The following is an 11,577-nucleotide window of genomic DNA, read 5'->3' on the forward strand; positions in this document are numbered from 1 at the left end:
TACATTCAACTAATAAATAGTCACACTGGCAGCACTATTAATTAGCAGGGGTGCCAAACTGGAGTTGTCACACATTGTGACAGTGAAAAAAAAAACTGGGGTGTGCCTGGGCATTAGGGTGCGCCCAGGCACACCCGGCACACCCCCTGCGCATGCCTATGATAGTCACATAGTAGGTGAGGTTGAAAAAAGACACAAGTCCATCAAGTCCAACCTATGTGTGTGATTATATGTCAGTATTACTTTATATCCCTGTATGTTGTGGTCGTTCAGGTCTAATAGTTTCTTGAAACTATCAATGCCCCCCTTGCTGAGACCACCGCCTGTGGAAGGGAATTCCACATCCTTGCCGCTCTTACAGTAAAGAACCCTCTATGTAGTTTAAGGTTAAACCTCTTTTCTTCTAATTTTAATGAGTGGCCACAAGTCTTGTTAAACTCCCTTCCGCGAAAAAGTTTTATCCTTATTGTGGGGTCACCATTAGGGTATTTATAGATTGAAATCATATCCCCTCTTAAGTGTCTCTTCTCCAGAGAGAATAAGTTCAGTGCTTGCAACCTTTTCTCATAACAAACATCCTCCAGACCCTTTATTAGCTCTGTTGACCTTCTTTGTACTCGCTCCATTTCCAGTACATCCAGTACAATGATTTTGGCTTTAAATCTGTTGATGGCTGTAACCAACCATAGCACAGAGATCTGTGTTAGTAAAAACACAACACAGATCTGGTTGCTTCCTAATCTCAATTACTGTTCAGAGCTGAGATTAGCAAGTAATGCCAGCCAGTCTGTGAGTAAAATTAGCACACATAGATGTGTTAGGCACACAGTCAACCCTTTGATTGACCACCCGATCAACCCTGTCATCCTGCCAGTATCCTTAGTACAGTGACAGTGTACATTATTATTACTGATTACTGTATTAGTGTCACTAACGACATCAGATAGTGTCAGTTAGTCAGTCAGTAGGGATGAGCCGAACAACCCCCTGTTCGGTTCGCACCAGAACATGCGAACAGGAAAAAAGTTCGTTCGAACATGCGAACACCGTTAAAGTCTATGGGACACGAACATGAATAATCAAAAGTGCTAATTTTAAAGGCTTATATGAAAGTTATTGTCATAAAAAGTGTTTGAGGACCTGGGTCCTGCCCCAGGGGACATGGATCAATGCAAAAAAAAGTTTTAAAAACGGTCGTTTTTTCAGGAGCAGTGATTTTAATAATGCTTAAAGTCAAACAATAAAAGTGTAATATCCCTTTAAATTTCGTAGCTGGGGGGTGTCTATAGTATGCCTGTAAAGGGGCGCATGTTTCCTGTGTTTAGAACAGTCTGACAGCAAAATGACATTTTGAAGGAAAAAACTCATTTAAAACTACTCGCGGCTATTGCATTGCCGACAATACACATAGAAGTTCATTGATAAAAACGGCATGGGAATTCCCCAAAGGGGAACCCCGAACCAAAATTAAAAAAAAAAAATGACGTGGGAGTCCTCCTAAATTCCATACCAGGCCCTTCAGGTCTGGTATGAATATTAAGGGGAACCCCGGCCAAAATTTTTAAAAAAAAATGACGTGGGGTTCCCCCTAAATTCCATACCAGACCCTTTTCCTGCGGCCTGCCAGGTTGCGTGCTCGGATAAGGGTCTGGTATGGATTTTTGGGGGGACCCCACGCCGTTTTTTTTTTTTTTTTGGCGCGGGGTTCCCCTTAAAATCCATACCAGACCTGAAGGGTCTGGTATGGAATTTAGGGGGAACCCCACGTCATTTTTTTTTTTTAAATTTTGGCCGGGGTTCCCCTTAATATTCATACCAGACCTGAAGGGCCTGGTATAGAATTTAGGGGAACTCCCACGTCATTTTTTTTTTAAATTTTGGTTCGGGGTTCCCCTTTGGGGAATTCCCATGCCGTTTTTATCAATGAACTTCTATGTGTATTGTCGGCAATGCAATAGCCGCGAGTAGTTTTAAATGAGTTTTTTCCTTCAAAATGTCATTTTGCTGTCAGACTGTTCTAAACACAGGAAACATGCGCCCCTTTACAGGCACACTATAGACACCCCCCAGGTACGAAATTTAAAGGGATATTACACTTTTATTGATTGACTTTAAGCATTATTAAAATCACTGCTCCTGAAAAAACGGCCGTTTTTAAAACTTTTTTTTGCATTGATCCATGTCCCCTGGGGCAGGACCCAGGTCCCCAAACACTTTTTATGACAATAACTTGCATATTAGCCTTTAAAATTAGCACTTTTGATTTCTCCCATAGACTTTTAAAGGGTGTTCCGCGGCATTCGAATTTGCCGCGAACACCCCAAATTGTTCGCTGTTCGGTGAACTTGCGAACAGCCAATGTTCGAGTCGAACATGAGTTCGACTCGAACTCGAAGCTCATCCCTATCAGTCAGCGTCCCTCTCAGCCAGTGTCAGTTAGTTCCCACATTTCATGTGTGACTATTACAGTCACACTAGAAATGTGATAGGCAGTCAGAAAGTTAGAGCTGCGTTAAAAACTGCATCAATTCCAGTATATATATCATAGTTTTGTCAATGCTGTCACACAAACCAATCACTATCCACTTAAGGACTAGCCTCGTTTTGAGATGTTGGTGTTTACATGTTTAAAACACGTTTTTTTGCTAGACAATTACTTAGAACCCCCAAACATTATATATTGCTTTTTTACTAATGCCCTAGAGAATAAAATGGCGGTCATTGCAATAATTTTTTTCACACCGTATTTGCACAGCGGTCTTACAAGCGCACTTTTTTGGGAAAAAATTAACTTTTTTGAATAAAAAAAAAAGTCAACAGTAAAGTTAATCCAATTGTTTTTATATTGTGAAAGATAATGTTTCGCCAAGTAAATTGACACCCAAAATGTCACGCTTCAAAATTGCGCCCGCTCGTGGAATAGCGTAAAATTTTTAGACCTCAAAAATCTCCATAGAGACGTTTAAAAAATTCTACAGGTTGCATGTTTTGCGTTACAGAGGAGGTCTAGGGCTAGAATTATTGCTCTCGCTCTACCGATCGCGGTGATACCTCACATGTAGTTTGACCACCGTTTTCATATGCAAGCGCTACTCACATATGCGTTCGCTTCTGCACGCGAGCTCGTCGGGACAGGGCGCTTTAAAAAAAAAAAAAATTCTTATTTATTTTACTTGATTTAATTTATTTTTTCACTGTTTAAAAAAAAAAATAAATTGGGTCACTTTTATTCCTATTACAAGGAATGTAAACATCCCTTGTAATAGAAAAAAAGCATGACAGGACCTCTTATATATGAGATCTGGGGTCAAAAAGTCCTCAGATCTCATATTTGGACTAAAATGCAAAAAAAAAAAAAATTGTCATTTAAAAAAATGACAACAGAAAAATGTGCCTTTAAGACGTATGGGTGGAAGTGACATTTTGACGTCGCTTCTGCCCTCCTATGGTATAGAGATGGGTGGGGGCCATCTTCCCCTCACTCATCTCCATACCACAGACGTGAAAGGACCCGATCGCCTCCGCTGCTACCGACGGCTCCGGTAAGCGGCAGAGGGCACAGGAGAGTGTCGAGAGAGGGGTGGCACCTCTCCCGCCGCCAAAAACGGTGGTCTTGTGGTGAATCCGCCGGAGAGACCACCATTATCATAAACAGAACCGCCGGCTCTAAAGATGGATACCTCGGTTGTGGCAGCCACTGATGCCGTTACTGAGATATCCATCTTCAAACTGCTGGCATACAGTGGGGATGGAAAGTATTCGTTATATTGCAGCCATTTGCTAAAATCATTTAAGTTCATTTTTTCCTCATTAATGTACACACAGCACCCCATATTGACAGAAAAACACAGAATTGTTGACATTTTTGCAGATTTATTAAAAAAGAAAAACTGAAATATCACATGGTCCTAAGTATTCAGACCCTTTCCTGTGACACTCATATATTTAACTCAGGTGCTGTCCATTCCTTCTGATCATCCTTGAGATGATCAGAAGTTTAGTCCACTGTTTAGTCCACTGTATAGGTATATGAGCCAGTCGGTAAGTGGTACTTTTTGGGAATTTTTTTTTTTTTTTACCAAAGACACGTAGAAGAATAAATTTGGCCTAAATTTATGAAGAAATTTGATTTTACTGGATATATTATTTTTTTCAAAAATGTTTGGTCTTTTTTCATTTATATAATACATAGAGCTTTGTTTTGGTGGTATTTGATCACCATAGTTTTCTTTTTTTTTTTGTGTGTGTGAAAAAGACTATATAAATTTTATTTGGGTACAATATTGCATGACCAAGCCATTGTCAGTTAAAGTAGCACAGTGTTGAAAAGTCAAAAAGGGTCTGGTCATGACTGCAGAAGCGTGCCCTTGTGTTAGAAAATACACTACGGATTATTACCATTAGACAAAATACTGGGCTTCTACCAACCCTTTCAACCAGCCCAATTTCCCACTGCTCACCACTCACATTTTTTACAACCCCAACCCCTCTACCTGAATACCCGCAAAAGGTTTCTAGGCGGTATCCAAAACCTTCCATAACATTAACAAATTTACTGATTGTCACCCTTTGTATATCTGCCTCCTATTGTTTAACACACTCTTCACAGTGGGTGGCACAGTGGTGTAGTGGGTAGCACTCTCCCCTAGCAGTAAGAACGGTCACTGGTTCAAATCCCAACCACGACACTACCTGCCTGGAGTTTGCATGTTCTCCCTGTCCCTGCGTGGGTTTCCTCCAGGTACTCCAGTTTCCTCCCACACTCCAAAGACATGCTGGTAGGTTAATTGAATCTTGTCTGAATTGTCCCTAGTATGTATAATTGTGAGTTAGGGACCTTAGATTGTAAGCTCCTTAAGGGTAGGGACTGATGTGAATGTACAATGTATATGTAAAGTGATGCGTAAATTGACGGTGCTATATAAGTAACTGAAATAATAATAATAATAATATTCTCTGTCTACATGCTTGCTTGATCTATGTCATTTTAACTTCTCAAACCTTGAAGTATTCTGAAGATGTATAATGTCGTTATTCCTGTTCTTTATGATTTTTCTTTTCTTTTTTTATTTCTCTGATATGTACACCGAGCCAGGGTATGCCTAATTGGCATTGTTTTGTAAAAACTCCTTTTCTTTTTGAAACTAATAAATACTTTTAAAAAAATGGTCTGGTCATGAAGGTAAAATCTTTCAGAGGTCAAGTGGTTAAATAACATGCTTGGGGATACTTTGTGCTGTTGCAGAACAGTATGATTTTTAGAGACAGTCTTGGTAACCATATTTGACTGTCGAGTTTATTTTTACATTATTGTTATAATTAGTTGACTTACATTATATTACCAAAAGTATTGGGACGCCTGCCTTTACACACACATGAACTTTATTGGCATCCCAGTCTTAGTCCGTAGGGTTCAATATTGCGCTGGCCCACCCTTTGCAGCTATAACAGCTTCAACTCTTTCCTGGGAAGGCTGTCCACAAGGTTTCGGAGTGTGTCTATGGGAATGTGTGACCATTCTTCTAGAAACACATTTGTGAGGTCAGGCACTGATGTGGACAAAAAGGCCTGGCTTGCAGTCTCCACTCTAATTCATCCAAAAAGGTAATTGCTTTGTGCACTGGTTCAAATCATTTGGTGGAGGGGGGATTCTGGTGTGGGGTTGTTTTTCAGGGGTTGGGCTTGGCCCTTAGTTCCAGTGAAGGGAACTCTTAAGGTGTCAGCATACCAAGACATTTTGGACAATTTAATGCTCCACTTTGTGGGAACAGTTTGAGGATGGCCCCTTCCTGTTCCAAGATGACTGCGCATGAGTGCACAAACAAGGTCCATAAAGACATCGATGAGCAAGTTTGGGGTGGAGGAACTTGATTGACCTGCACAGAGTCCTGACCTCAACTCGATATAACACCTTTGTTAAGAATACTGATACTGAGACATTAAAGTTCATGTGCGTGTAAAGGCAGGCATCCCAATACTTTTAGTAATATAGTGTATATATAGCAGAATCATCCAATGCGATTCATTTCAGGTTTTTGTTTTAGTTTTTTTTTCTTTTTCAGGTAGCTTTATCAGTGATTCATCAAAAAGTAAAATACCCTCTTTGACCGCCAGCTTGTAATTGCCCAGTAGTTCACTTTTTACATTTTAATGAGGGTGAATTGGCCAAAATGTACTACAGAAAAAGAGTACAAGCACATTAGTATAAAGTTGGACCATAGCTAGACACTTTAAAAGCAAGGCTAGACCTAACTTTACTAAAGAGACAAACAACACAGGCTGAGAATTAGGATACTGCAGAGATTTAGAAGTGCAAAATTGGCCAGCAGCAGAACAGCTTCAATTAGGGATAGTAGGTCTAACTAATTTATGCCTAACTTGTATTTTTTATGGTAATGAGGGAATGATGAATGTGAGGTGGCTTAGATGCACTTAGCTTTTTTTCTTTTCATATGATGCAGCAGTGTGCTGTGAACAAAAGACGGATCCACATACAAATAGTCAGGACCAGATGAATGCTCCGCTATGAAAACCCTAAACTTCAAAAAGGCCTTATTATCATGAAAAAAGTGAAAAAGCAATAAAAATCTTAATACACAACCCTGAAATTAAATGTAATTTTTCTTAAGAAAAGTCTTGCAGTGAAATAAAAAAAAATAGCTATGGAAAGGACAGCAACTAAAAGTGACCGCTTACCTCAAATCAGCCCCAAAATCAACTGCTAATAATAGAAAAAAGATAGACAATAGGTTGATTGCCCAAAAAAACAACAATGAGAATTAACATACAATTTCCTAACTGACCCTAACCTCTCCTTATATAGTTTTTCAGATGCAGTATGCCTCTTTCTGGCCATAGTTCAAAGGCAATGCGGTGCACTACAGTTTAAAAAATGCTCCCAAGCAAACATGCGTTTAGATTAGCTGAGACCACAGATCTTGAACCCATGGTAGCTGCGATCCCCATCCCTAGTGGACATCTGTCTATGACAAAGGGGCATAGCTAAACAAAACTGTAGTTGAGGCTTGAGAGGACTTAATGCCCAAAGTCATGTACAGTTACTTGTATATTTCCAGAGTTTTTAAATCAAGATTTATGGTCACTCCTGATTTTAATAAGAATTCTTAATAGTCTTGATTTCCTCAAAGCTGTCTTCACATCATTATTTCTTAATGTGTAGATAAATGGGTTTAGTAGTGGAGTGAAAGCAGTATACATAAGAGCAAGGAATTTGTCATACTGACTACCCTTGGGTCTGACATATACAACAATTGCAGTACAATAGAACAAGCTGGCTACAATAAGGTGGGAAGAGCAGGTTGAGAAGGCTTTTTGTTTTCCTTCTAAACTCTTAATTTTCAAAACAGTTTTAATTATATGAACATAAAACCCCAAAATGAGCACAAATGGGACCACTGTTGCAAATATTGCAGCTGTACTTGTAACTATATTGCTGATAAAGGGGTTGGAACAAGCCAAATTCTGCAATGGAGCCAAGTCGCAGAAGAAATGATTAACCTCATTAGGACCACAGAATTCCAACTGAGCAGTGAATATAGTAGGTATAAAAGCTATGATAATTCCAATAATCCAAGGAGCAACTGCAAGTTTAACACATAGTGATTTATTCATAATAACTGTATAGTGCAAAGGTTTATTGATAGCTAAATCCCGATCAAATGCCATGGCAGCAAGAAGATAACATTCTGTTACTCCAAGAGTATTAAAAGCATACAACTGTGCAAAACATCCCCGAAATGATATCTTTCTACTAGTTTCTATCAAATTAGCTAGAAGTTTTGGGACGGTGACTGATACAAATATAATTTCCAAAAAAGCAAAAGTACTAATTAAAAAATACATAGGTGTATGAAGTGTAAATTCATTTTTTACTAATATCAGTATGGCACAGTTCCCTAAAATGCAACCAATGTATGCCCAAAAGATAAAAATGAAGAGTAAAGTTTGGAACTGCTTCAAGCTGGAAAAAGCTATAAGAATGAATTCTGTCACTGCAGTCTTATTAATATTTATGTCACAGAAAAGTGGTTCCTGTGAAGAAATAATAAAGAAATACATACTTTTTTACAAGCATTGTACAAATGTATCACTGTATATAAATATTCTTTGTAAACAAGATGAAGGTTGAACTCCATCATAAATTATTCTTAGTGCTTTATTCCATGAAACATGAACTAGCTACATGCATACGGGGGTTGATTTACTAAAGGAAAATAGGCTGTGCACTCTGAAAAGTGAAGCTTTACCCAATTTACTAAGCTCTGGAGCAACTGCACTTTCAAAGTACCCAATCACATGCAAAGAAAATGGAAAAAATGCATTTTTGCTTGCACATGATTGTTTGATAGAAGTCAAAACAGCATTTGCTCATTTACTAAGCTCTGGAACAACTGCTCTTGCAGAGTGCAACTGCATTTTGCAAAGTGCACAGTGTATTTGTTTTTAGTAAATCAAGCCCATTGTCTCCATTCGACATACCACACTTCTTGTGCACATGTCACCCTCAACAAGCTTGCTCACAAGAATAGAGTAGATAGCATGTCATATCCACTATAAACATTATTTGTTACATGTTTTATTAGAGAAATATTTGTGAATCGAGGACACTTTTACTGGTCTCCTGCTCTGTGAACCAGAATCCTGAGCCCACACCGGAGTTGTGGGAAGTGAGTACCTCAGTGGTAACTTATTTTGTTTGCAAGATGGGTGACCTAAAAAAAAAAAAAAGAAATTATGATGACATGTCTGCATTCCACTGTGCATAACTGGTATGGTCCATGAAAGCCATGTCCCCTAGAGTGTTCCCCTTTGTATTCATTGTATATCAGGTCTTTAGTTATAAAGGAGTAATTGAAAGTTGGAGGGATGGGTGGACATATGGACAGACAGAGAGAGGATTGTATGGATGGCCAGATGGGAAGTTTGAGGGATACATATTTGAAGAATGAAAGGGTGTGGATGGATAAATGAATGGTAGGTGACAGGAAAGTATGGAGGTGAACATGTTGGAGTAATGGATGGATGAGAAGGAAGGATGTATGGGTAAAAGGAATGGTAAAGTAAGATTAGTTCATGTAAAGCTAAGTTAGTAATGTTCTTTGTGTAAAAACGATATGGACTCTATTGCATCCTCCACTTACACCTCTGTTCCACATCTCCATGAGTGATTCCACTGAAGATATTAATCATGTAACAAAAAATAAACAATATTCAGAGTACACATTTAAGATCAAAGTTTTAAACAAATATTGTGAAGTAATAAATCTTAAAGTGTATTTCCACCTTTGCAGTCGAATTCCCACTATATGTTTGTTATGTGTTCTTATTCACACAGCATGCCTAAAAAAATGTAAAAAAAATATTTTCCACCCTTGCTGACTTCAAGTTTTTTTTTTTTTTTGAACAATGTCAGAGTCTGCCCTAAGTTTGTCCTCATTAACCACTTGCCGACTGCTGCACGCCGATATACAATCGGCACAATGGCAGTTTGGCAAATGGGAATCCCTTTAAGAGGCGGGGATAGCCCCTTCCCTGGCAGTGTCATTTACACAGTAATCGGTACATTTTTATAGCACTGATCACTGTATAAATGACAATGGTCCCAAAATAGTGTCAAAAGTGTCCACCATAGTGTCCCAGTCACGATAAAAATTGCAGATCGCCACCATTACTAATAAAAACAAATAATTAATAATAAAAATGCCAAAAAACTATCCCCTATTATGTAGACGCTATAACTTTTGCCCTAACCAATCAATATACGCTTATTGCAATTTTTTTTTTTACCAAAAATATGTAGAAGAATACATATCGGCCTAAACTGAGGAAAAATGTTTTTTTATATATATTTTTGGGGGATATTTATTATAGCAAAAAGTAAAAAATATTGCGTTTTTTCAAAGAGAAAGAAATCTCTATTTGTGGGGAAAAAAAAGGACGTCAATTTTGTTTGGATGCAACATCACACGACCGCACAATTGTCAGTTAAAGTGACGCAGTGCCGAATCGCAAAAAGTGCTCTGGTCAGAAAGGGGGTAAAATCTTCCGGGGCTGAAGTGGTTAACATACCTAGCCTCTAAACCCTTTGTTAGGGCAGACAGCGTTGAAATCTAGTTACAATTCATGAAGATCTACTTGCATAATTCAGTCAAGCAGTGGCGGCCTGTCCATAGGGGCGCACGGGCGTCGCCCCCCCCTGTCCATGCGTCCGGCCCCTAATCTACATGCAGGGCGCCGGATGTATGGATTCTAATGAAGGGGCTCGAGAGGCTCTAATAGGCTTCAAAATAGGGTGGGTACTGCGCCCAAAGCCCATCCAGTTGTGTGACACTAGCAAATAAATATTCACTGGTGTCACACTAATTCTCCTCCTGACCAATCAGGAAGCGGGTCTGAGACCCATTTCCCGATTGGCTGAAAGGAGAAGCTACGCAGGCCGCCGGAAGGAGGAGGGCAGAGATGCGAGGAGAGGAGACGCAGGTGAAGCCGGTCGCCCGGTGTAAGTGTAGCGGTTGAGTTACCGTCCGACTCGGGGGGGAGGCTGGCTGTGCACTGTTTGCCGCTCCCCCCCCCAAAAAAAAAGTCAAGGATAATGTCCAGTCAAGGATAATTTTTAGCAAACTCAGCTAACTAGCCCCCTCATAGACAAAGAGAACTATGCATGATTTTTCCTTGCTGGAGGGTCCTGAATAGAGCATCCAAAAAAGGTGAGCTGCCATTTTAAATAATAAGTTATGCTATGTGAATTAGAACATGTAGAAAATCTAAAAAAAGGTGTTACCCCAATTTGCCTGAAAAAGTGGAAATACATTTTAAGTGTTACAATGTATATAAGTACAGAGTAATCATGCAAAGAAAAAAATCCTACCTTTCATGTCTGTGTTCCAATGTTCTCTGAAGACTCCTGAAATGATACCATGAATGATATAAACAAATTATCTTCATAGGAGATCTGAAGAGGTGGTGGCCTTCCTCCTGTACCTCTCTAACAAATTATGTTCAATTGACATGTTTATATTTATCTTTCTTATTATCATTGCAATTTTTTTCATCCCCACTTCCTTTTTCTGTCCTGCAATTATTATATCCACTGTCTATTAGACTGTCAGCATCAAAAAATTGCAATGTTTTCCTATATTTCCTCTAATGTTACTGTTACCTTCTGTTGCCAAACACTGTCTGGCACAGATCCTGCTCTGTGCCCTCAACTGCTGTATATGCCGTAGTGTCTGGACCTTGCAATCCATTAATGGCTTCCATGTTTACTGTCTTTTCTCTGTTAAAGGATGAAGCAAAACCTACATTTTACATGTCACCTCATGTTTCCCCATTAGATAAAGACCCTTCAACTCTGAGTCCACCACTGGATGCAACATCTGTTACTCCATGTGCACCATTGGATCTTATTTCTCTTGCTCTATGCCTACATCCAATTTGCCCACCACTTCTTTGTCTGCCATTTCTATGCCACATCTGTCAGCAAGCATTTATTAATCCATTTCTTGAATGTTCCACTTTGCAACATCTATCATTCAGTCTTTAAACATAGCAAAATAC

General features: G+C 39.2%; 1 protein-coding gene across 1 annotated transcript; it reads right to left on the minus strand.

Annotated features, from left to right (window-relative positions):
- Positions 1-7,086: 7,086 nt before the first annotated feature.
- Positions 7,087-11,280, minus strand: LOC141116586 (olfactory receptor 6C75-like). The gene is made up of 3 exons (XM_073608980.1): positions 11,180-11,280; positions 10,802-10,811; positions 7,087-8,052 (listed from the first exon to the last, which is right to left on the minus strand). The coding sequence occupies exons 1-3, from the start codon at positions 11,278-11,280 to the stop codon at positions 7,087-7,089; spliced, it is 1,077 nt and encodes a 358-aa protein (XP_073465081.1).
- Positions 11,281-11,577: the final 297 nt, after the last annotated feature.

This window comes from Aquarana catesbeiana, linkage group LG13 (assembly GCF_042186555.1).
Source record: "Aquarana catesbeiana isolate 2022-GZ linkage group LG13, ASM4218655v1, whole genome shotgun sequence".
Lineage (NCBI taxonomy): Eukaryota > Metazoa > Chordata > Amphibia > Anura > Ranidae > Aquarana > Aquarana catesbeiana.